General features: G+C 43.5%; 1 protein-coding gene across 9 annotated transcripts in view; it reads right to left on the bottom strand.

Annotated features, from left to right (window-relative positions):
* The window catches only part of PXK (PX domain containing serine/threonine kinase like), a 74,345-nt gene that overhangs the window by 46,893 nt on the left and 400 nt on the right, over positions 1–27,052 (bottom strand). For 6 of the 9 annotated variants that reach the window (XM_068559524.1, XM_068559523.1, XM_068559517.1 and 3 more), the window contains exons 2-3: positions 2,542–2,592; positions 347–394 (exon numbers count right to left, since the gene is read on the bottom strand). The exons of 1 other annotated variant lie outside the window; for it this stretch is intronic. In XM_068559524.1, coding sequence (XP_068415625.1) covers positions 347–394; positions 2,542–2,592 — 99 coding nt within the window. The remainder of the gene's footprint in view (positions 1–346; positions 395–2,541; positions 2,593–27,052) is intronic. 2 more of the 9 variants (XM_068559519.1, XM_068559518.1) reach the window with 1 other exon arrangement.

The raw sequence follows: 27,052 nt of genomic DNA on the forward strand, positions 1-27,052 counted from the left end.
TGCAGCCTTGTTTAAGAGAGTCTGAGCGTCCCAGCTCTCAGTGAACAACTCTAGCAATCCATTTAGTCATTCCTAACCTGCGAAAAGGAGGTAACACACAGCATCCCATGATTGTGGTAAGGACGCAGTCTGGCACAAAGGTGCCCAGCTGCAAGGTGACTATTATAAATGATGTTTATTCCCCAAAGTTTATTTTTAGAGTCACACATCATCTGTTTAAAGTATGAGCTTATCTCCTTTGCTAGGGAAATTTGCTAATTTCTTGTTCCTAATATTGTCGTTTCCAACCAGTTTCCAAGATACCCCAAGCAATAAATGTGTGTCATTGGTGTTTTAAAATAATTACCTGCAAGCTGTTGTTCAGCAAATCAAAGTCACTGTATCTCCTAACAATCTGTAAGAAATAAAAGTGGTGTTTTGATTCAGCACAGACCATCAATTTTCATTTCCCTATTTAATATTTATTGGCATTTTAGAGCCAAGGCACTTGCATTAAGGGTAGCAGGGCTTATATACCTGCTGCTTAACTTGCTTAACTCAGCAGCCCCAGAAAACAGACCGAGCAGTGCCCCAGAGTTGGCTGGGCCGTGGGAAACTGGTTAATGCTAGCCAAACTCGCAAGATGCCAACAAGTAAGAAAGAATGATGATGTATTTGTTTCCAGGGTGAATAGCCCTTTAAGTTTTGTTTTTTTTTTTTTATTAACCAGGCACCTAGAAAGATGAATTAATGATTTACAAAAAAAAAAAAAAAAAGTTTTAGTGAATATGAAATTAAAGTTAAAGCATGTGGACAGTCTGGAGACCATTTCATCCTTGCCCTGGATAAAACTTCCCCCATTTGAGATCCAACCAGTCTAGAGACTGGATGCATCTGCAGGCAGAGAGGTCACACCGCTCTCTGATTCCCCCTGTTTCCCCTCTTGGCCAACAGTCCACATCCACTGTGTATGCATTCTTTCTTAGTTATGTTGATGCCACTGGTTAGGCCATAGCCAAATTCCACTAGCTCTTCAGTCTCTGGGGAAGGAAGTTATTTTGCTTTCAAAAAGCTTTTTCAATCTTTATTGATGATTCTCAAATATTAGTGTGCAGGGCTTCCCTGGTGGCGCAGTGGTTGGGGGTCTGCCTGCCAGTGCAGGGAACGTGGGTTCGGGCCCTGGTCCGGGAGGATCCCGCGTGCCGCAGAGCGGCTGGGCCCGTGAGCCACGGCGACTGGGCCTGCGCGTCTGGAGCCTGTGCTCCGCAACGGGGGGGGGCCGCGGTGGTGAGGGGCCCGCGCACCGCGGTGGAGGGTGGCCCCCGCTTGCCGCAATTGGAGGGGGCCCTTGCATAGAGATGAAGACCCAACACAGCCATAAGTAAAAAAAAAAAAAAAAAAAAAATATTAGTGTGCATAAGAATTACCTGGAGATCACCTAGGAATTCAGGAATTTAAGGAGGTTAAGTATCTACATTTTTGTTAAGTATCCCCCAGGACTCTAAAGCACTGGATCTAGAAGACAACATCAAGGGTTGATTTTTCTGGTAGGACATTGCCCTTGGGCCTGTTTGACATATGTACATTAGAAAGTTAAACATGAGGCCATCCCTGATAAGTGCAAAGGAGCAAAAGGTAGTACAATAGTTAACCACAGAGAATGTGCAAATTCCAACCCTGTTCTGGCAGGGATATAAGCGTGACCTTGGACCAGTTACTTACCTTTTGAATGTAAAATGGGGCTAATACTATCACACAGAACTGGCTTTAAAGGGCTAAGTGAATTAATGTGCCTAACAATAAATGCTCAACTGATGTTAAATATTATAATTATTCCAACAAAAAGCAGTTTGAATTTTCAGGCAAAGAAAAGACCAAGTATGGGTCACTGAGGTCAAAGACTGCTTAAGGTGAGAGGTAAGGTTCAACCTGGGCTATGAAGGACCAGGTAAGATTTTTGGAAGACAGGAGGGTCATTGTAATTACTAAAACAGGAAAGAAATGGTCCCTGTACTGAATTCAGCCACCCTCTGCAAGTCAACTGGGATGGGAAGCACCTCTAGATCTATATAGTTAAGTTCTGCCTCTCTGAGGCCACCTGTGAGGAAAGCAGGCCCTGGGGCTGTAAGCAGATCCTTACCTATGGTCAGTGCGGGAACTAGCACTAGAAATTGTCCATGACTGGACTTGGGAGTCCATGAAATGCACAATGTCCAGGGCAGTGTCTCAGCCTTCTACCTGGTGGACTGAACATTAACCTGCCTCACCCAAACCATGGCTTCAGGGCAGGAGGTTTGAATTACTAGGAACAAAACAAGTAATTTGCCTACCCCACTTACTCTGTGTCCAGCTGGAGAACAAATTACTACTCTCTGTAGTAACATCATACACAAATTAAACCAAACAACTGGGAACATAAAAGCCTTTTATAATACATGTGTTAGAGCTAAACGTTTATATCTAAAAGACATATGATTAATATAGTTTTTCCAGATTTTTAGACGCCCCAAGTCAGAATTTTGTTTAAACATTTTTCTAATGAAAAAAAAAAAAAAAGCTTACCTGCCAGCTATTTTCTACAGAAATTCCTCTTTGTACCCGAATGATATACTCCTAAAAAAGAAGGGGAAAAGAGCCTCAATTACAAAACACCCAAATCATGCAGCTATATGGATGGACCTAGAGATTATCATACCAAGTGAAGTAAGTCAGACAGAGAGAAACAAATATCATAAGATGTCACTTATATGTGGAATCTAAAAAAAAAAAATTATACAAATGAACTTATTTACAAAACAGAAATAGACTCATAGATATAAAAAATAAACTTATGGTTACCAAAGGGGAAAGTGGGGGCCGGGGGGGGAGGGATAAATTAGGAGTTTGGGATTAAAATATACACATTACTATATATAAAATAGATAACTAACAAGGACCTACTGTACAGCACAGGGAACTATACTCAATATCTTGTAATAACCTATAATGGAAAAGAATCTAAAAAAGAATACATATCTGAATCACCCTGCTGTACATCTGAAATTAATACAACATTGTAAATCAACTATGTTTTAATAAAAACCAATTTTTAATAAGAAACAAAACAGAACAAAAAAAGCACCCAAATCAGAGGATCAAAAACATTAAGTGAAAGCATCAGGTAAAGTAGACTTCAGAGCAAAGACTACTAGAAACAGAGAGGGACATAAAGATACAAGGGTAATCTCGCAGCAAGACATAACAATCTTAAATGTGTGTGTACCAAATACCAGAGCTGCAAAATATGTGAAGCAAAAACTGATAGAACTGGAAGAAGAAATAGATGAATCCATGATTACAGTTGGAGACTTCAACACCCCTCTCTCAGCAATTGATAGAACAACTAAAGAGAAAACCAGTAAGGATATAGACGAATTCAACAATACCATTATTGATGAAAAATTAATAAGATTAATAATCTTACTGAATATTAATTAATAATTAATAACCGATTAATCTAAGAAAGAAATGAAAACTTTTATTCGAGCCAACCTGGGGGCTATAACCCAGGAGACAGTCTTTCAGAAAGCTCTGAGGACTGTTCCGCCTGTTAGAGGTCAAAGCACAGTTATGTAAGTTTTTAAGACAAACGGTTATACATCAAATGACATATCAACAGTTTACACAATCCAGATCTGCACGTACAAAGCAAGTCGTGGGTCATGGTGACCCTTTGCGAGATTAAGAAGGAATGTTATCTCCTAAGGAGGTCTAGTTAATGCAGCCACACAATACATACTAAAAGGGAGGGAGGAAGCCTAAATGGGCTGAGAAAAATTTTATGTTCGAATTTTTCTTGTCTTGCCATAGAATATGAATTTTACTTCATTACCATCAACCAACAGATTAATCAGCATTTATAGAACACTCTATCCAACAACAGTACTCCATCCAACAATATTCTGCTATTCAAGAGGATATACAGATGGCATACAAGCACAGGAAAAGATATTCAACATTACTAGTCATCAGGCAAATGTAAATTAGGACCACAATGAGATATTACTATATCCCTATGAGAATGGCTGAAACAAAAAATAATGATAACACCAAATGCTGGCTAGGATAACAGACAAACCGGATCACTCATAAATTAATGGTGGGAATTTTAAATGGTACAGACACTCCAGAACACAGTTTGACAGTTTCTTAAAAAATTAAAACATGCAACTATCATATGAACCAGCAACTGCAGTCCTGGACATTTATTCCAGAGAAACAAAAACTTATGTCCATACAATAACTCACATATGAAAGTTCACAGTAGCTTTATTGGTAACAGCCCAAAAGTAGAAACAAGCCAGATGTCCTTAAGCAGGTAAATGGTTAAACTTTGCTACATCCATACCAGGGAATATGACTCAGCAACAAAAAGGAATAAACTATTGATACATGCAACAAATTGGATGAATCTCCAGAGAATTGTGCTGAGTGAAAAAGCCAATACCAAAAGATTATAAACTACATGTCTCCATTTCTACAACATTCATGAAATGACAGAATTATAGATATGGAGAACAGCCTAGTGGTTGCCAAGAGTTAAGGCTGGGGTAGGAGGGTGTGTGTGGAAGGGAAACAAGTGTGGCTATAGAAGGGCAAATGAAGTGCTATGGTTTGAAGGTCTCTGTCCCCCCAAAATTCATGTGTTGAAATACTAACCCCCAAAGATGATGGTATTAGGAGGTAGGACCTTTGGGAGGTACCTAGGTCATGAGAGTGAAGCCCTCATGAATGGGATTAGTGCCCTTATAAAAGAGTCTTCAGAGGGGCCCTTGCCTCTTCCACCACGTGAGGATAGTTTGAGACGGTGCCACTAGCTATGAACCCGGAGGAGGACCATCAGCAGAAGGCAAGCATGCTGCCACCTTAGTCTTGGACTTCCAGCCTCTAGAACTATGAGAAATAAATTTCTGTTGTGTATAGGCCACTTGGTTTATGGCATTTTGTTATAGCAGCCTGAATGGACTAAGACGTGAGGGATGTCTGAACCAATGGAAATGTTCTTGATTATGTATCTTGACTACATCAATGTTAATGTCTTGGTCGTGATATTGTACCAAGTTTTGCAAGAATACTACCAATGAAAAAACTGGATAATGAATATATGGGATCTCTCTGCGATGTTTTTTATAACTGTATGAGAATCTACAATTATCTCAAATTAAAAATTTTAACCTTAGGCATTCAAAACTAGTATGGTAGAGTCAGAAGACTAAGATCCATGATTTTTACCACTCAAAGTTTGCATTTTATATGCATAGTCAACTAGAAAAGGCCATGGTTAAGAAAACAAGTAAAAAGGTAGAATAGATATGCAGTGATGGCATTTTCCAAAGAAACCAAATCTAATGACCCCCAAAGCTGCCTGATCATTGAAATCTTCCTGCTCCTGGGGAGGGAAGAGAAGACAGGGTGTTAAAAATACACGTTCCCAGGCCTTGCACCAGACTTGCTGAATCAGAGTCCCTAGGATAGAAACCGGGAATTAGAAGTTTTAAGAGCCTCCCCAGGTAATTCTTACTAATCAAATAAGAAGGAAACAGAGACCTAGTTCAGCCTTCTGCTTATACACACAGGGAGTTATGATGAAGGTACAGATGAAATCATATAAAAAAACATTAACTTTTTTTCCTCAAATGCTCAGAATTCTTTTAACATCTTTGGATGGTATGATTCAGGTATTACTCATAGTCACTAGTCAACAAGTGCTTATCAACACAGTACTCAACAAATCCTTTCTACTGAATTAATTCTGATTTAAATAGGTTATTTAGAAAATAAAGCCAAATAAGCATTGTTAACTTGGTAACTGAATTTTAAAATAGATCTTATTTTCACTACCATTCATTTCCATTCTGTTTAGTTTGCAAAGGTTGATAAAATCCACATACGCAGGAATTTCTCCTGCTCTGGACTATGTTAAGAATGGTACATTCAACAACATCCACTCAATTTACGAGTGAATCAACTATGTACCTGGCACCCTGCTTAGCTGGTTTCATGTGGGGTTATAAAATAAATATTTCAAAATTAACTTGGGTACTACGGCAAATCTCTTAAGCAATATGCCAATGCAATTATTTCTGAATACACAAAGATAAAACACTAAAAATATCTGACATTCTTGTATTTGGGGATCAGTCCATTAGCTTTGACATTTTCTTCTTTTCTCCGGGTTGTCCTCCTGGCAAATTGTCTGGGCTTTTACATTCTCATAGTAGAGCTAAAATCAGCACATATAATTGAGTACTTCCAAACAACTACACACAGACAAGTTGATGTCTAAGTCAGGGAGGAACTGTTATTTCTCAAAAATCACTTCAAGCATCCATTGCTTCACTATGATTTATAAGAGGAATAATATTAATTTTAAAAATTCCAGTTCAACGTTGAGCACTCGGTAGGTGCTAACACGGCTGTCCTGCTTTATATACTTTGGGTTGAAAGCTTAGACCTGTGTTTTACAAAGATGTTGCGGCCAGTTGTAAACATCAATTAAGCACCTATCATGTTTCAATCCCTGTGCTTTGTTCATGCTGGGGGTATAATTCTAAACAAGAAAGGTACAGTCTGACTCCATTCCTTCCCTCTGTATATGCACAGTTTAGGGGCTTGGGGTTTTTTTGGGTTTTTTTTAACTTGGCTATAATACGGCACACAATAATGTCGGGGAAAAGCATTTGGCAAAAGGGAAGCAGTAACTACAAGACGGTGCCTGGGTCCTGATGTCAGACTATGATATCCCAAACTGACATCCTAATTAATGTTTCTGCCGAGACACTCTTTATGTTTATATCAGTGTTTCTCCAAAGAGGGTGGTTCTGCCCCAGAGGAGACCTGGCAATGTCTGGAGACATCTTTGGTTGTCACAGCATGAGGGAGTGCTATGGGCATCTGATAGCTAGAGGTCAGAGATGCTGATAAACACCTACGATGCACAGGACAGCCTTACAAGGAAGGACTACCTGGCCCTAAACCTCAACAGTGCTGAGGCTGAGAAACCCAGGTCCAGGTGCATCGAGTAAAACAGGTCATTCCAGTCTATGGAGGCTGGGGATGCAGGGTGGTGGAGGGGTTACTTCTGTCATCATCTGCCCCCAGCTGCAGCCTACTGGTACGCCACACACCACACCATTGAGAGTATGCGCACGCCCACCTAGAGGGCTCGCTTAATTACCGGTGGCCTCAAAAACCCCACTGTGTTTCTTCCGTAAAGACACGTTAAGAGACGTTAAGGCTCCAGTGTTGCCCTCAGGTCCCATCTGCCAGTGTGGTTGCAGATACAGAAAGACAATGGGAAATAGGCACAGTGATTTTGCTCAGAAATACTTTCACTCCACTTGAACGGAGCAAGTTCATCCCTAACTACAAAACATTTTAATGTTTTTCCTTTGCTTGATACCACCACCCAGCCTGACCAAAAGGAAATACTTTCACCTCAGACCTCCGATTTGTCAACTGAACATAGCACAGCTGTTCTACTGCTTGCAACCAGGCTGAAGCTCTGATTAAAGCAGAGAGAGGAGTGCCCTGGAGACCAGTAGAAACACGACATTTGAAGTCAGGCTTCCACCTCCAGAGTTGGAGTCACCAGCCCAGAATCCTCCGGTGAATCATTCCCATCTCTGCCACCCTCTCTGATGTGGAACAGAACCTGCAGTCTATGTAAGAGACAATAAACCACCAGGCACAGAAGGGAGAGCTAAGAGCCCTGTAGGGCGGCTCTGCGTCACACAGACCTATGCCGGCTGCCCATCCCTGCCATCTGCTGCCACGTGCCCAAAGGGCCTTCTTCCCGCTCCTCTTCATGACACCACACCCTTATTTTGGCGGGGCAGGGTGGGCATTTCGGCAAGTCAGGGTGGTTGGTACCGAAGTTCTTCAAAGTGGAAAGGCATTGGGACCATGTGATTTCTGACTTAAGTAAAGGAAGAGAAGAGAGAATTAACGTAAAATAAGCACTGATCTTGTGCCAGGAACTTTCCTAGGCCCCTTAACACTTCTCATCCAATCCTCACAGCTGCCTGGAGGGTAGATCTCAGCAAAATTAAGTGAGCTGTCCAAGGTTGCACAGCTAGGAAGCAGCTGACTGGGAACCGGAACCCCAGTCACTGATTCCTAGGACCCTCCAACCTGCCAGACATGGCTGGCAACCCCCAGGGACCTGGGGATGCCCTGAGCCTGGCTCTTTCTGCAGCCCTGAAAGATGGGGGTCCTCACCAGTCTGGGGAACTCAGGTGGACTCATCCTGAGGGTGCAGGGGTAGGGGCTGTCATTTCCACAACTGTTGATTAATGCTTCCAATGCAGGCCATTTCCCCAGTAAGCATCCTCACTGACATTTTGTATCTCCCGAGTTTCCGAAAAGATACTTAAGATTTCACTGCACTGTAGCTGGCAGGCATTCAAAGATGCCTCAGTGTGATGAGATTTTAGAAAAACTAGGGAGGAAAACTTATTTTGAATCTTTCTGGCCCCAAATTACTTTAGTGAGGGCACACACCCAGACCACTTGGAAAGAAATGTGTAAAAGAAGCTAAAGCCAAAACTTAAGCCAACCTCCAAACCCACCTAACCCACGGCATTCTTCTCTCTTCCCTTTTGGCACAGCTATCAGACTTACTGAGACTCAGAGTACGGAGAGACGGGGCAGCTGTCTGGAGGTATCTTACCTGTCAGCGTTTCCACATCTCTACCTCTAAAGCAGAAGGTCTCAACCCTCCTACATTCTAGAATCACCCAGAGAACTTAAAAAAACAAAAACCAAAAAAACCCCATGCTTTGACCCTACCTGCCAGAGATTCTGATTTAACTTGTCTGGGCTGAGGCACAGGCATTAGTAGGTCTTAAAAGTTCCCAGGTGATTCTAATGTGCGGCCAGAGGCGAGAATCACGGTTCTAAAACCTCTTAAATAGGAAGCAGCTTCACACTACAAAAAGAAACACCCTGGCCTGAGAGGAAGGAAACCAGTGAACCAAGCACCCACCACAACTCACAGCATCCTCTCCGCCTACCCTCAGCCCTCCTGGCCTCTTCGCAGGCACTCTCCTTTCTTCTTGGCTGTAGGAGTTACCTAACCTGAGGCCTCTAGGGTTTCCCGAATGGTCCTACGGTGGTGGCCCCACTCACAAGATCCGCCAACGTCCCCTTCAGGTGAACAAGGAAGAACAATAACTCTCATTTGCAGCCAGGGGCACTGAGTCTCTGAAAGCATAAACGCCTTGACTGGAGAGCAGTGGCTCTGGGATAGGAGGCCAGATCTGTGCGTCTCCAGCGCCCACGAGCTACACCACTCCCAGTTCACTGCCAGACCCGCGTCCTCCCGGCACTTTCCCTTCATAGGGAGGCCCGCAGAGAAGGCTGAGCACAAGTGACCTTGCTAGACACCCAACACTATGCTACTTCCCCGCACAGGAACCTTCTAGGGCTCCCACTGGCCACGGGATAAAACCCAAACTCCTCAGCCTAGCTTCCATGCTCTTCCATCGCCTGCCTGAACTGTCCTAACCCTTTCTTTCTGCTTAATCCCTCCTCTACCCAGTCAGACCCTGCGTATCCTCAACACCCCTTACTTACTCCTCTCCCTTTGCTTTTCTACCTAATCAAAACCTGGGAAGGTCAGCTTTTCAACCATGTTACGGCTATCTTTGTCCCATGTCTGCCTATGTTTGCGGGGTGGGGTGGGGGACTGGGTTTCCTCTCCAACTGAACTAAGTTCATCAAGGGCTAGAACACACGTTTCTTCATATTCCAAATAGCACCCAGCACAAGGTCAAGCCAACGGGCAGAAGTGCAGCGAATGCTCGGTGATGGGTATTTGTTAACTGACCACCTGCACCTTCGGGAAGGAGGCAGCATGTTGCTATCTTCATGTGCACCTATATGCAGCTAAAGTCTAACAGCACTCTCCAGAAAATCCCCACGGGTCTCCCACGCCCTCAGGTTTTATAAAATCAGTATTCAAACCCGCGGTATCACATGGCACAACAGCTGCGGCCTCTGGGCAGTGGGTGGCACCACCCTGCTGGACAGCAAGCTTTCTGAGGAAATTCTGATGGTTGCAGGACTTCTGCTCAGCCCACTGGCCACCTGCCTGGCTGCTTACCATCCTTAATATTCCACTTAGAATTAATGATTACTCCTTGCTCTGCTGAATATTCATTACTTATCGTTGTTTCATCCGCAGATTTTCAGGGATGGAACATGCCTTTGCTTTATTTTAATTGCTGTGCAAGTCAATAATGTACAAAACCTGCCCCCAAATGAATGAAAGCGTTAAGGGTTTTAAAAGGCATCTGAAGAATCACCACTATCTTAACCTGAGTTTTGGCAACTCAGGTTAAGTTTTGAGTGAAGCCAAGTGTATCTCCTTTTCAACCAAGTGAAATAAATTTCATTTAAAACCTAACTGACTGAATCACAGAACCCTGTGCTTTAACTTTATGCAAAACAAATTCTCTAGTTTCCACTCTGCGTTCACAGAAGGGGCAAGGAACACATCACAAACATGCTCTGATCCGCGCAGTGAGATTCAGCGGCTGTATTGCGCATGCCTCCTTCTCCAGGCCTTTTGAAGTCCACGCTCTCCTCTTCGCGACGGACTCCTGCCCTGCCAGGGGAGCTGGCCTCCACGCTGACTTCAAAGACAGCCAATGTTCCAGCCAGGAGAAAGCGGCACTCCAAAATCCTCTGACCTGAGACACGACTACGGAATGGATGCGGCATTTTAAACAGCAGTTTCTGTAGCATTCTATAGTACAGAGACCCCTAAATGATGCCAACGCAATTACATAATTTGCTAAGATGGGAACCCATGAATTCCATCTTACGTCAAAGCAAAGAAAATAAACCCTGGAAAATCTGAGGCTCAATTAAATAGTAATTAAAAATGAAACACAACCTTCGCTTGTTCAGTAATCCTCACATGTCTTGGGCCCATGCCCTGAAAGGGCAGAAACAGACACACTGAACATAGTCTCAGAGAACCACACACGACATATTTAACTGGCTAGAAAAGACAAACACACAAACTCTGATCTGGCTGGCAATCATGATTTTTATGTGGGTTCTGGTATCTAAGGCGGCCAACTCCTCATCCCTCACGCCCTGAGCTGGTACCAGCCTAAGTACCTGCCAGGACTGAAGTGCTCCTCTTCCTTGGGCTAATTCTCTATCTACCCCCGTTTGCTGCTGCCCGGAGACAGGCCACCCAGAGTCCTTTTGGAGCCCGCAGCAGGGGCTGGCCACTATGTAGAGATCGGCTACGATGTGCGCCCCTTCCCCGCGTCACAACCACAAGGCTCCAGGGAAAGGGCAACGGCTCTCTGCCATTTACTAGTTTTGTGACCTAATTCCTCTGAGCCTCGGTTTACTCATCTGCAAAACCATACCTTTCCAACAGGGTTGTGGCGAGTATTAGGCAGGGTCGTGTACTTAGAACTTCCAGCAAAAAGGCTAGCTTTGTAACTTAGTTTTCTTTTCTGCTAAGAAAATAGTGAAGGCAAGGTGTCTGCAGGTGAATCAGCACACACGAGACAGCAGCAGCACCAAGAGCACCAACGAAAAAGAAGCAGCAGCCGTTTTCTCTGAACATGGGAAACAATGTTGTCAGTCTCTGATTGCTAACGAGGAGCACCATCCTTCCAGCCTCTATCGTCCCAGCTTCTACGCCCAGTTTTAAAGGGGGCTAATTAAAAAGCCTCCCCCCCTAAGATAACTTGGATATCAGCAACAAGAGGATTGGACAAGCTATTTATGGTTTATCTACATAGTGGAAGAATATACAAGCCTTGGAAAGGATGTATTGGGACCTCCCTGGAGGTCCAATGGTTAAGACCTCACCTTCCAGCGCAGGGGATGAGGGTTAGAGTCCTGACTGGGGAGCTAAGATCCCACATGCCTCGCGGCTCAAGGCCAAAAAACCAAACAGAAGCAATATTGTAACAAATTCAATAAAGACTTTAAAGGCACTTCCCCGGTGGCGCAGTGGATGAGACTCCACGCTCCCAATGCAGGGGGCCCGGGTTTGATCCCGGGTCAGGCAGCTGTATCCCACATGCATGCTGCGGCTGGGGGTTTGCACTGCCACAACTAAGGAGCCAGCCTGCCACAACTAAGACCCGGCGCAGCCAAATAAATAAATAAATCTTAAAAAAAAACAAATGGTCCACATCAAAAAACAACTTAAAAAAAAAAAGGATGTATTAAAATGATTTTTCAATACATGGGAAAAGGTGTATATTATAATGTTAACTGTTAAAAAAGGATTAAAAATTCTGTGATAACATTGATAGGAAGAGGGAACTACACCAAATGTTAATAGTTGTCTCCAGAGGTGAAATTATATGCGATTTAAATTCTCTTAGCTATTGTTTTCTATTTTTCACTTTATCCTCAATGAGCATATATTACAGTCGCAATCAGGAAAAACAATTTTTTAAGAAGTTCCTTGGTTTGTCACACATGTAGTTAAAACATGCTACTTTAGGACTTCCCTGGTGGCGCAGTGGTTAAGAATCCGCCTGCCAATGCAGGGGGCACGGGTTCGAGCCCTGGTCTGGGAAGATCCCACATGTCGCAGAGCAACTAAGCCCCTGTGCCACAACGACTGAGCCTGTGCTCTAGAGCCCATGAGCCACAACTACTGAGCCCACGTGCTGCAACTACTGAAGCCTGCACACCTAGAGCCTGTGCTCCGCAGCAAAGAAAAGCCACCACAATGAGAAGCCGGTGCACTGCAACAAAGAGTAGCCCCCGCTCACCGCAACTAGAGAAAGCCCGCACGCAACAACGAATACCCAATGCAGCCAAAAATAAATAAATATATAAATTTAAAAAATTTAAAAAAAACAAACATGCTACTTTAAAATAAGGAATCCCCGGACTTCCCTAGGGGCGCAGTGATTAAGAATCCACCTGCCAATGCAGGGGACACGGCTTCGAGCCCTGGTCTGGGAAGATCCCACATGCCGCAGAACAACTAAGCCTCCACATGCCGCAGAACAACTAAGCCTGTGCGCCACAACTACTGAAGCTGCGCGCCTAGAGCCCATGCTCCGCAACAAGAGAAGCCACCGCGATGAGAAGCCCGTGCACCGCAATGAAGAGTAGCCCCCACTAGCCGCAACTAGAAAAGCCTGCGCACAGCAACAAAGACCCAACACAGCCATAAATAAATAAATAAATAAAATAAAATAAGGAATCCTGAGTGATAAGGATTGAAATTATCTGAGCTTAGATAAGAGCACAGTATGTTATCAATGATAAATGCAAGCTAGCATCTTTTTTCCTTTGGCAAGGGATCTTTTGGTCATTTTACAACTCATCAGCACTTTTACTGTGCTGGGAAGACTGGAAAAACAGAAGATGAAAGTCAAATAAACGAACTCGGGGGCTTCCCTGGTGGCGCAGTGGTTGAGAATCTGCCTGCCAATGCAGGGGACACGGGTTCAAGCCCTGGTCTGGGAAGATCCCACATGCCGCGGAGCAACTGGGCCCGTGAGCCACAATTACTGAGCCTGCGCGTCTGGAGCCTGTGCTCCGCAACAAGAGAGGCCGCGATAGTGAGAGGCCCGCTCACCGCGATGAAGAGGGGCCCCCACTTGCCACAACTAGAGAAAGCCCTCGCACAGAAACGAAGACCCAACACAGCCATAAATAAATAAATAAATAAATAAATAAATAAATAAATAAATAAATAAATAAATAAATAAATAAGACTTTCTCTCTATTTCACTGTCTAAAAATAAAATAAAATAAAATAAATGAACTCTTCTACTTGTATCAGGGGTGCTAAAACATTTGGTGGGAAAAAAGCTTGAAACTATAAGTTGAAGTCAAGCTAGGGCAGTCCCTACTGGTTTCAATAATTTATAGTAGAACTGGCCACCATCTCTAAGGATAATGGAGAGCTGACTACACATAAATCTATTCTACCTGGCCTAAAAATGTCACTGTGCTCTTTCCTGAGACACGAGTTCCAGTTCATAACTAACCACATACGTGACCATTCACACCATGCTGCCATTTATCTCTTCAGAGCTGAAAGGTTATAATTGCTGTTTATGGAGCACTTACTCCACGCCTTCTGTTCCTCAGCTTATTCCATCTCCCAGCAGTGCGTGGAGGTAGATATCACTATTCCTCTTTTATAAGAATCCCAAGGCTCAGAGAGGGTAGATGCCCTGAACAAGGACACTTAGCTAGTAAGTGCTGAGAACAGACTCCACCCCAGGCCTGACTGACAGTTCTATGGCCTTGGGCAGAACGCTATCTCACCATCTACCCTCTCATTCTGAGGAACTGAGGTTGGCTGAACAGGCAGAACCAGTCCATCAAGTCAGGAAGAGGCTGGGAGAGAGTGGAGGCAAAGTCAGGAGAAGCCAGGCCTGGGTGATCTGAGTTAATACGGCTGTGGGGCTCGCACAGCACCTCCCAGCCCAGTCTCCTGACTTCAGTGCCCTGCACTTTGCAACCTAACCTCCTACTACATGTACACAGACTGTTGCCTACGTACATCTGGGCTGGATGTTAGCTGGGCACTGCACAGAGACTGTGTACAAATAAGAAAACTATTTTAAACAAGCCCCACTATGAACACTAGGCAGGTTTTGAAGAAGCAGAAAGAAGCATTTTTATATAAACATGCCTAAAGTGGACACAGATTTACAGAGTACTCAGCAATCTGAATGGCAGTTGCACCAAAAGAGAACAGGGTCTTTGACTAGGCCGTTCTGTTTCTACACTATGCTCCTATTAAACTCTAACAACAGCTGCACAATAAGTGAACCTCTTTCCTGTGCTTTACTGTTAAAAACCATGGCGGCTCTGGACCTCAATGGTCACAAAGCCCCGCTGGATGCAGACCGAAAGCTTCTACTCTCTAGCTCAGCCTTCCCCAATCAGGTCAGCGGTTTGAAGAAAATAATGACCTAAGGCTGTGAGGTCCAATATGGCAGCCACTATGCACACGTGGCCTGTGTGACTTAGGAACTGAATTTTAAATTTTATCAAATTTAAGTAGTCCAGTGGCTACAGTACCATTATAGACTACTTATTTGCAGATATAAACAGATATTTATGAAAATGTAAGCATACTAAGCATAGTGTTATAACTTGCTTTTTTCCCACTTAATATAACATGAATTTTTTCCATTTTAGTAACTATGCCTCTGGATATTATTTTTAATGTCTACATCTGTGCTGTCCAGTATAGTAGCCAAGTGTGGCTATTGAGCACCTGAAATGAGGCTAATCCTGGAAAATACACACCAGATTTCAAAAGCTTCATATGACAAAGAGAATGTAAAATGCATTAATAATTTTTATATTGATTACATATAATCAATGACAGTATTTCGGATATAGTGGGTTAAGCAGGCTATATTATTTACATTAATTCCACCTGTTTCTCTATACGTTTTTAATGTGGGCTACTAGAAAATTTTAATTTACACACATGGTTTGCGTTATACTTCCATTGGACAGCACTGCCCTAAGGCCTCCACTATATGTAATGAATTAACTCCACTCCTAGCAGCCAGAATGGAAGAACTGAGAAAATAGTCACCCAACTCAGTGTCTGGTTCTGCGGCTCAGGGAAGGACCGCTAACTTGTCCTTGGCTAGGCCTAGGCTTTGTGGAGCCATCGTACTGGTGTGGCCGTAATAACAGATCAGGTTGGCTATGGCTCCCGACTGGTATCTCTTTCATTCAAAGTCCACTAGCATCATACAAACCTTCGTTCTGCTGCCCCCAGTCCTATGGCCTGGAGCAAGTTACGTACCCTCTTTGCACTTTACTTTCTTCCAACTGAAAAATGGGAATAATAACAAACTCAATTCAGAGTGGTTATGAGAATCAAATGAGAATCTAGAAAAGTCTGGCAACTTCTTATAAAGTTAAATATTCACTTAGCATATGACTAAGCAATTCCATTCCTAGATATTTACCCAGGAGAAATGAAAGTATGTCTACACAAAGACTTGCATGTTCACAGCAGCTCTATTCATAATCAGCCCCAACCTGGAAACAGCCCAAAAGTCTTCCAGCTGGTGAATGGATAACAAACTGTGGTACATTCATACAGCAGAATACTACTCAGCAATAAAAAGAAACATGCAACAGCATGGAGGAAGCTCAAGGCTTTATGCTAAGTGAAAGAAGCCAGACACAAAAGACTATATCCTACAAGATTCCATTTATATATGACATTCTAGAAAAGGTGAAACAATAGTAACAGAAAGCAGATCAGTAGTTGCCAGGGATCAGAGGGAAAGTACTGACTGCAAAGAGGACCAAGGAAATATTTGGAGTGATGAAAACGTTACACAGTGGTTACATTTACATTTGTCAAAACTTATCAAATAAGTAATGTAAAGCACTTAGCACAGGGCAGGGTATATAATAAGTGCTTAAACAATGTTAGCTGTTATCATGACAAGTATTGTCTAAAACCAAACTTAGACTCACGATCTTCCTGGGAAGACCAGGTACCCCTTGCTTACCTTGTACTATTTTTCTAATCATTTCTAGTGCCTCTTTTTCCCTCCCGGCCCCTACCTAGCAGACTTTCCCTCTGATGTGTTCCTCCTCCTCTTTCTACCTTCCCTCCCTTCTGCCACTGACCTGAGATGTGGCCTTTCTAACTGCACTGCTTCGTTATCACCCTGGACTCTCTTCTCCCCTTCCCTCACCCTTTTTACTGAACCTCGAACACCACCAGCAAACTAAGCTTCCTAAAATACCACTTTCTGCCACATATATGCTCAAGCCCCCTCACTGCTGTTCAGATCCCTTAGCCTGGCATCCAAGGGGCCCCACAATTGGCTCTAGTCTCCCTTTTCCATCTTTTTTTTTTTAAATTTATTTAATTTATTTATTTTTGCTGCGTTGGGTCTCCGTTGCTGTGCACGGGTTTTCTCTAGTTGTGGCGAGCAGGGGCTACTCTTCGTTGCGGTGCACGGGCTTCTCATGGCAGTGGCTTTTCTTGTTGCGGAGCGTGGGCTCCAGGCACACGGGTTTCAGTAGTTGTGGCACGTGGGCTCAGTAGTTGTGGCTTGCGGGCTCTAGAGCACAGGCTCAGTAGTTGTGGCACACGGGCTTAGTTGCTCCAGGGCATGTGGAATCTTCCTGGACGAGGGCTCGAACCCATATCCCCTGCACTGGCAGGCGGATTCCCAACCACTGTGCCACCAGGGAAGTCCCCCTTTTCCATCTTTTACTCCACACCAGAATCCTCCACAGTAAATCCTTGTGGGATGAATGAACAAATGAAGGCAGGGACCAAGTCTATCTTGCTTAGACCTACATCCCAAGTGCCTAGGATAGTGCCAGGAATACAGGGGCATACTCACAGCAGTATCAGCTGAATAAACTAATGACCTCCTGCAGCCTGCAAATGCATCCTGACCTCAGAGAACATAGCTGCTCACTCTTTAGTTTTTTAAACTGAGATCCTTATGGTGGATTAGTAAGAGTTTGGAACAAGATGAACAGTTAGGGGCTCTGTTAAGCGTTTCAGAATTTATGTGTTAAAGGCTATAAGGCTTCTGTTTCTATTTCTACTTTAAAAAAAAAAATCTGTCAATAAATAATTATTTAAATATTTTCTCCCTTTAACTCAAAACAGGCAAAGAGCCTCCAAGTGTGCAGCATGCAAGAAGTATGGGAGGCACCACAGAGATCAGATGAGGGTGTGCATCGTTTAGTTGGTTTACCATGGTTTTGACCATTACATAGCTTTTAAAATTATTTTGTTCTTAGTCGTATATGTTTTCATTTACACCCATAATGGACCATGACTAAAGGCAGGCTTAAGGAATGCCAATGGCAAAATATGACTTAGTGAGAAATCAGTGAGAAACACAGGAAGTGCGAATCATCACAAAAATGGTTATTCTGCAAATTGTCTGAAGAAGCTCTTTATCGGTGCCTTAAGTTGTTATTCACCTTATCACAATTCTTACTGTCTGTAAGATTTCAGAAACCAGTATAATTCTGATCCCAAACATTAATATAATTTTCAAAAATGTGCTAATCTGAATAAAATATTTTTTAAATTTAAAATCACTTCCAGAGGAGGTTTTCACAATTCATTATTACTATGAAAAGAGTCTGCGAGTTAAAAAAGGCCTGGGGAGGGATTTCCCTGGTGGCGCAGTGGATAAGACCCCACACTCCCAATGCAGGGGGCCCAGGTTTGATCCCTGGTCAGGAAACTAGATCCCAAATGCATGACACAACTAAGAGTTCGTATGCCGCAACTAAGGAGCTGGCAAGCCACAACTAAGGAGCCTGCCTGCCACAACCAATAAATAAATAAATAATGAAAAAAATATATATATATATATATCAGTTAATAAGGCCTGGGGACAAGAGAAACTAACACAGCACTGTGAAGCAATTATACTCCAATAAAGATGTATTTAAAAAAAAAAGGCCTGGGGAGTGCTGATTTAGAACAAGTTCTCTGAAAGGCTCTGTTAAGCCTTTCCTAGTTCCCCCAGGAGGACCTGGGTTGAGCCACGCCCACTTTGCCCTCCCTGCTCCAGGGCAGACTGGCACGTTCTTTCATTTTTTTAAAATTTTATTTAGGTATAGTTGATTTACAATGTTGTGTTAATTTCTGCTGTACAGCAAAGTGACTCAGTCATACACATATATACTCTTTTTCATATTCTTTTCCATTATGGTTTATCACAAGATATTGAATATAGTTCCCTGTGCTATACAGTAGGACCTTGTTGTTTATCCATCCTATATATAATAGTTTACATCTACTAATCCCAAAGTCCCAATCCTTCCAGACTGGCACTTTCAATACCTTACTTCTTCTTTGGTTTAGAGGTCTGCCACCTCTACCGGGATATAAGCTCCCTATTTCATTCATCTTTTTACCTTAATACACAGCACAGTGCTTGGCACGCAGAAGACTCTTCATAAATGCTCATTAATGTTCCCAACATCTTAAGAGTCTTTCTGACACTGCAGAAACTCATTCTATGCCTCATTCATAGAGCAGACTGCATCCAAGCCCAGGATATGTACCCACAGCCTGACTGCACTCCTCTTAGGGGAAAGGAAGACAGCTGGGCCACATAGAATATAAACGCATTTCTCAGGAAGCAGCGTTCTGAAAGATGTCAGCTGTCCCCTACCCCCACAAACGTCAATTAGCGTGGTCACTTGTCAGAGGAAGTGGCAGGAAAAAGAACAACGCAGAGGGCGATTTTATTTTTTCACCCCGCTGCCAGAGGTCAAGTGTGTGTGAACTGACGTTGGGATTCCTTCGGCGATGAACAAAAGCTGGGATGTGAGGAGCTGAAATGGGCATTGGCCAGGGGCCTCCTCCCTTCAGGCCTGGCCTCCGGGAGCTCCTCTGCCAGGCCCGCAGCTGAGCCCGTGGCCTGCCCACTTGCCTCTTCCACCTCTTCTGCCACCTCTGAACACCAACAGCCAGCTCTGCTGCCAGGTAGGCCTGGTAAGGAGACCCTGTGCTGTATCTCAGAGCCTGGTTGTCACAGCGTGTCCCTCCAGGGTAAAAGGGTAAAACAAGCAGGGGTGACAGGGCAGTGGGAGTGTTCTTTGAGACGTTACTGGGTTTTTTGCTATTTGTTAGCAGTCACAGTTGACAGTGAGACAAACTTTTAAATAAATAATTTTCCTTTTTCCATTCAACACCTAAAAAGTACCAGTGCCTAAAAAGTTACTAGTGCTCTAGAAAATACAGAGGTAATAAACTACAACAAAAACAGTGAGATCTGTGTGCTGAGCTCTGTTCAGAACGCCCCGTGTGTCTGAGCTCAGTTAATCCTCACAGCAGTCCTAGCATCCTCTTACTATCCCCACTTCACAGATGAAGAAACTGAGGCTGGAGAGACTAAGCAAGATCATTAAGGCACTGCCCCCTCCTCAAGTTATTTACAGTTTCACATGTGTTGGAAAGGGAGAGTATAAATAGAAAACAGGGAATAAGAAATAATCAGTGTAAAATGCTTGCAACTTTTGGACAACTAAAACTGAATGGGAATTTCAGAGGAAGGAAACCACACTCAGCTTGGTAGGTAAGACGGTAGGTAGCAGTCCACAGGAAGGGTTTCCTGAGCTGCGCCTTGAATAAATGCATTCATTCAACAAACTCACGCATTCAACAATACTTACCGAATGCTTACTATCTATGTGGCAGGAACATGGTTTGAAACCGAATCAAAATAGCAATACATAGACATGAAAGGCTGGATTTCAGATTAAAAAAAAAAAAAACACCTCAAAGAGAAAGGCATCCACATGGACAGAACAAGAGGTCCATGTGGCCCTTTCCATCTAAGGAGTGGGAAGGGGCAGAGGTGTGCCCTCCAAGCACAGACCCACTTCTCCACCCTCAAAAGCCTGAGAGCGCCAAGAGCAGGGCCTCTCCCCACTGCAGCCCCAGAGCTGACCACGCTGCCCGGAAAGAACCGGAGCTCGCGAAGGACCCATGGGACAAATGAGCGCAAGGCTGCTATTGAGTGTGGTTATTATCTACCTGGTCACGGGCAGAGATGCCCAGAGCATGACAATGGGCCCCCAGCCACTCCCTGTGCTCTGCTGGGTCAGTGGGTGCCATCGCACTGGCCAGACCCTTACCCTGACATTAGAGGTCTGATGTGAGCAGGCCCGCCTTGGGCTTCATTCCCCTCTGCTTCTGCAAAGAGCAAAGCCTGCAGGACTGAAGTCCCTGCCCAGGAATCACTTGTCCCCTGGGGAAGGGCAGGCTCAAAGGAAGGATGGATGAACAACACTCCTTCCCTTTCACATCTCCAGGTGGTCCTCAGACATTTTTTGATTCAGGATTGTCCCACAGCAATCCTCCATTCATTCCCTCCTCCCAGCACCCCAAAAGAGCCTCAGCTGAATTAATGAGGAGAAATGGCCTGTTTCTGATGAGCCATGTCAAAGAAATGTGGGCAGCCTTGTTTGGATATCATAAACAGAGGTGCTGTGATAAGAGGCAGATCCGAGGACCGGGCTTTCCAGCACAGCGCCCTTTGCCCTTCCCCTGTGCACTCTGTCTACTAAGTCACCTGGCATGCACACCTACATGCCCCAGGCAGGCTGTGACTAAGAGCAACTCTTCACAATAACAGGACATAATTCATCTACTGTTCTAGATACAGCTGACCCTTGAACAACAGGGGTTTGAACTGTGCAGGTCCACTTACACGGGGATTTTTTCCGTAAATATGTACTGCGGTACTACACCATCCGTGGTTGGTTGAGTCCTCCAATACAGAGGGCTGGCTATAAAGTCACATGCAGATTTTCCACTGCAAGGAGGGCTGGTGCCCTAACCCCCGTGTAGTTCAAGGGTCAACTGCAGTGGGTTTTCTTAAAGTAGGCTGTATGTAGGAATTCCCTGGCAGTCCAATGGTTAGGACTCCAAGCTTTCACTGCCAAGGGCACGGGTTCAATCCCTGGCCGGGGAACTAAGATTCCACAAGCCGTGGGGCGTGGCAAAAAAAAAAAAGTAAGGGTATATGTGGTAGTGCAGCACATTTTTTTAGATGCACATCTCTCACCAACTGAAATAAGTAACTCTCCAACTTTACAGTTTTCAAGATTTTTCCAGTGATTCCAGCCTGAAGGTCCACAGCCCAAGAGCAGGCTTCAGGTCAGTGACGTTCTGAGAGGTCATATAAACGTGTGTATGACTGTTTTTCGAGAATTTGTCCCTCTGATGAGATCCTTAAATGAGCTGGACCCAAAGAGTTAAAGGACTCAGAATATATCCCGAGGTTAGCATCCTGCAATGTTATAAAACTTTCCAGGGTGAGGGTTAAGGGGTTGGGGGCTTCTTTTCAGGGTAACAAAAATGTTCTAAAATTGAGTATGGCGACAGATATACAATTCTGTGAATATACTAAAAGCGATTGAGTTGTATACCATAAATGGGTAAACTGTATGGTATGTGAAGTATATAAAGCTGTTACACAAACAACTTTCCAGGAAGACTCCTGTTACTCTGCAACGGATTCCCTAAGCTAACATTATGTTAATAAATACCTGTTAGCCACAAAAATGTAACTACTGGATTATTTGAAGACAATGATGACAACAGAATTCCCTTTTGCTTTCAACTGTACTCTTTTAGTAAGCAGGAAGAAACACGTGATATCTTGATGTTTAGCTAGAAATGGTCAAATTTACCTCAAATTTGGTGGTCAGAAAGTCAGCCAGAGACAAAATGGCCAAGCTGCCTAGACTCTTCCCCCTGCTGAGGTCAGAGTATTTACCCAAGGTGAAGAACTTGTTCCTTAGCCCTGAGTCAAAAGTTTCAAACTGAAGAAACGGGGCCCCCATCATCACCTCTGAAGAAGAGGCACACCTTAATTTCCCCAAACCATGTGCATGTCACCCATGAAAGAAGTCACGGACAAGGATGACTTTCAGGCTCAGGGGAGAACAACGGGAAAAGCCTATTGCTCTCCGTCCACAACGCCCCGCACACTTAAGCACTTATGAGTTCTAAAACAACGTCTGGGTCCAGCTCTGTCCTTTTCAGGGTGGGACTGAAAGGAGCTTCATTTTGTGTGAAGCTGCCCGGAAACTGCTAGCACTACCTGCCTGCAGTGGAGAACAGAGGGTTTGTTTAACTTGCCCCAAATGAACCCTTTTAGGCATCCAATCAACAACCTGTATTTTGAACAATCTCAAGATCACAACCCACATGGAAGCTGTGTACACATGGGTGGCTGTTTCCACTATTCCCCCAGGGGAGCAAAGCAAATTATCTTTTCACATAAAATGAACCTTAGCCCCAGAATCCTGCATTTCCTTCTAGTAACTACAGCCAGGTTCTTATTTGTATTCCCACAACAAGAAACCTTTCTAGTGGGATGCTCCTCGAAAGAGGTGATGTAGGAGAAGTGAGTCCTCAGCCCCTAAATCAAGCTGCGAAAAAACTGACTTCTTCAATAGGAAGAGAATGAAGAAGAGACTGACTCTACAAATTAACGAATTACCAGTCTCTAAGCTTCCAACTCAGTTTTCCAACTGCACCCATCATGGGTTTCAAGGACAAGCGGAGAGAAATATATAACCAAATATATAACCAAGTGTATAACCAAGTGGAAGACCGGTGATTAGATTCCCAGAAAACCACTACTGTTATCTTCTTATAATGTGTGCAAGTGCTGCAAGTTAACTATCATACTGTCTCCACTTGTCTAGGCACACATCTCCAAAAAACTTTCAAAATATTCAGTATAAATTGGAATTTGAAAGAAATCTCCAAATAGCATCTCCAAAGGAACCCCAGATGGATTCTTATATTGAGCACTGGATTGCCTTAAAATGTCAGGATCTCTAAGGCAACGACGTCTCCTGTTTTGGCATCCCATTTGAACAGGTGTTCTAGTGATACGTGAATAGAGTTTAAAAGACTATTAAAAAAGGTCACTGATGAAGAGGCTGAAGCTCATTAAACCAAGCCACAAAAGGAACTTTAAAGTATCTGTGTTATGACAGGTAAAGATTCTGGTTGACTTGTATACACCTTGGAAGACAGAAGATCTCAGAATCCCATAGAACAAAGCTTCATGAAAGCAGAAGCGGTTGAGTTCACCACCAGATCTCCAGCTTGTGCCTGGCACTCAACCAGGTGCTCGGTACATTTCTGTTGAAGGAATGAGGATTGTTGAATAAACAAACTGTGCAGGAATGCAGTTTCCAAAATCAAAGGTTCAAGGTGAGATCCATTTTCAGTAAAGATCTTAACATGAAATATTATCTTTTCCACAGACTTTTAAAATACTCTCTGTTATGCCTCAAATACCACTGAAATTATCTTCTGTTTCTCAAGAACAAAATGCACCAAACACAGAATCAATGGGCCCTGATTCAGATGAACCTCCGAGAACCTTTTTCCTTCCTAAAAAGGAGGAAATGGAGATTAAGAGCTATGGCACTACGGCACGGTCACCAGCAAAAACCAGATATGCGTATTTGATAACAACCTTCTCCAAAACTGGCAGCTTCCTCTGGTTTCTGTTTCAGCTAAGTAAGCATTTTTCTTCAGTCTACTGACTTTAAAAGTTTTCCCTTTCGTTTAGTCAAGAACTTACATATTTCCTTGTCTTCATTCTTAATGCTCCCGAAGTTTCCCACAATTTACCTGTGTGGCTTTTTACCAGAATCCCTTTTGTCAGGAAAATCCTTCCCTTTCTACCCCCCGACTCCCCTTGCTGAAAGCATCCCTAAATACTGTCCTTTCTTATTGTATGGAAGCTTCATTTCCTTGCAGCAGAGGCCTGATCTATTTCCTGAAGCTAAATTAATTGGGCTCCATAAAAGTGAAAATAAAATCATTCAAACCACCTTCAGGCACAGAACCACCTACGAACCTGCACCTTCCACCAGTTGCTTATCCCAATATGCCTTTCTGGTGGTGACCTTGTGTTCCCTTCATGCTTCTGGCATCTGTATTTTCCAATCCACAGAATTTTCCCCTCCCAAGTCCATAAATCCTAAATCATAGGTAACAAAAAATTTTCTGCTATAAATCCTGTTTCCCAAGGCTAAACAACCTTGATAAATGAAAGCAACCACGGACAGAAATTAGCTTACTTGCAATAAAAACGCATTAATGTGTTTAATCCTTTGCATATATGGCGCCATAAAGTGAATAGATGGAAGAAGGAAGGAATGCACTTTACAAATACTTCATAAAGATTATTTCATTTGATCTTTGTAACAACTGTGGAAGACAGGCAGGGCAGGCATTTATTACCCCCATTTACAGATGACGAAGCTAAACATCAAAAAAGGTTAAGTAACTTGCCCAACCAATGGTATCACATGACTAGCATCAGCCCAAATCCATATTAAGGTCCTGCCTCTTCCAACCCAAAGGATGTCTACTATGTATCCTCTCTGTAGGTTTCTGTCCTACAGCCAAGGAGCAACTTCCTAGAGATTCGGCATTTGAAAGGGAGGACGGTCCTCTGACTCTGATGGTCCTCTGACCATCTCTCTTCAGCTAACAAGCCAGAAAGCCACCTTCAACCTTCCCAACAGAAAACAATGCCTTTTTTTTCTGTAGACCACTCTTAACAACTACTTCTTTCCAAAACAATTTCCAACAGTTCCTGTTTTAAAGGGACTTACTCTTAAGGCACTAATAGTCCAAAAAGTTTGCATCACATATCATTTTCTCAATAAAGTTCAGGGCTGATGCAATACTTTTCACTCTTAGATTTTACAGCTAAAATGACAAGAACACAAAACAGTCAAAAATTACACAATGCTGCAATTTTTTTACTCCACCACATCTGCCTCTATGTGTCTCCTGTGAGTCACTGTCTGTGTTCCGTCATCATTATAGGAACTGCCATTCTCTACCCTAAATTATTTTACTTTATTACTTAAAGAAAATCTCTGCAATAAAAATGGAATCCTACTACATCTTTCACCGCCTTGCTGCAGCACTCACCCCTTAACGCAGAACCTCATATGTCATGTTGCTCCAATTTTTATCACTACCATTTTACACAAACAGAAAAAAAGAGGAAGTAAGGTTATAATTCATTTATTTATTCATTCAACAAACACATGAAATCCTATCAGACGCCAGGAACTGGGACCCAAAAATGAACACAAAAGTGTCACTCCTCTCACAGCCTGGTGGAGAGGTAAACTAAAGAAGTAAATACAGAATAAACTGATCAAGGTTAAGGTGGAGGTGAGCACATGGCTTGGGGCAGTGGCCATCATGAAATGCTTTCCAGAAGAAGTGGTTTGTGAGCATTTACAAGCATCTCTCTCTGGACTTTCAGTACCAAATAAGCCTAAAAGACTCAACTCCACTCCCTGGTAATATTCCCTGGCCAATAGTCAAGTAAAAAAATCTAATTAAATAGCAGAATTTATTCTTGACTCCCAGCCCTAAATTTCAACCCTTAACCCCTCCCTATTCCCTTAGGCACAAATTACAGAGGTGTTAACAAATTCTGTCCTATACAGTGCCTTCTCACAAGTCTGCAGAACAGGATTAAAGATATGCACAACGAAAGAAAATGTACTTTAAAAATATGTGATCATTTTCCTAACTGGATATGAACACTTTGAACAATACAAGCCCTACAAAGCATGGCTGTCGGAAGAGGAAACTGAGGTTAAAAAAAGTCCCACTTTAATACAACAGAATAAAAGGTCTCTTTGAAGTCGCCAGAACAGCTTGAGCAAAAAGAGAAACAGAAGGCTATTGTGGGGCTTTAGCCTCCAGATGATGAACCCCAAACGCCCTGCAATGGTAAACAAACAAGCCTCTGAGCCAGAATCTGATTTGGGAACCTAACAAAACATTACAATTTAAGGAATCTCTCTCTCCCCATTCATTATTTCCCAAACAAAGTCCCACTGGCTGGCAGCTCCTGTTTTTTTGCTTGTTTCTGGGTTTATTGCTTGTAAATTACATTGTGCTCTTCAAAAAAAGGTACAGGTAAATGAAAACAACCACGGTTTTAAAGACCCATAAAAGACACTATATGTAACAGAAATGAACTCTGCCTGTGTTTACTATGAGGACCTATTACTCCTCTATGCTCCTCCAGTGGATTTTAAACTCAAATGACTGCTACCACTGCCTGCTAAGTAGCAAGTTACAGGAGGGAAGGAGCAATTTCAAACACCTGCCTCAGCAGGGGCCCAGACCGCCTCCCTCACCATCTCCCCGTGCCTCGGTCAAACAGCTGACCTGGAAATGGGGCTGCAGACCCCGGCCACTGCTATCCCAACAAGGAGGCTCTAAAGTCACACTTCCATTTGGCCCGGCACACCCTCATCCCCACCACTCAGATCCCCAGCCTAAAGGAGGGAAACTCAGCGGCCCCAAAGAGGAGGAGATGGCTGGCGGGGGCAGAAACGGATGAGAGGGTCCTGAGTGGTTTCTTTACTCCGCCGGCCCGACGTGGGCCCGGGAATCCAACACCTCCCCCAACTCGGAGTCCCTTTCTAGGGCACCGCCGAGCCCCTCCCACTCCTTGGCCCAAGGGGCTGC

Source organism: Eschrichtius robustus, chromosome 12 (assembly GCF_028021215.1).
Source record: "Eschrichtius robustus isolate mEscRob2 chromosome 12, mEscRob2.pri, whole genome shotgun sequence".
NCBI classification, from domain to species: Eukaryota; Metazoa; Chordata; class Mammalia; order Artiodactyla; family Eschrichtiidae; genus Eschrichtius; species Eschrichtius robustus.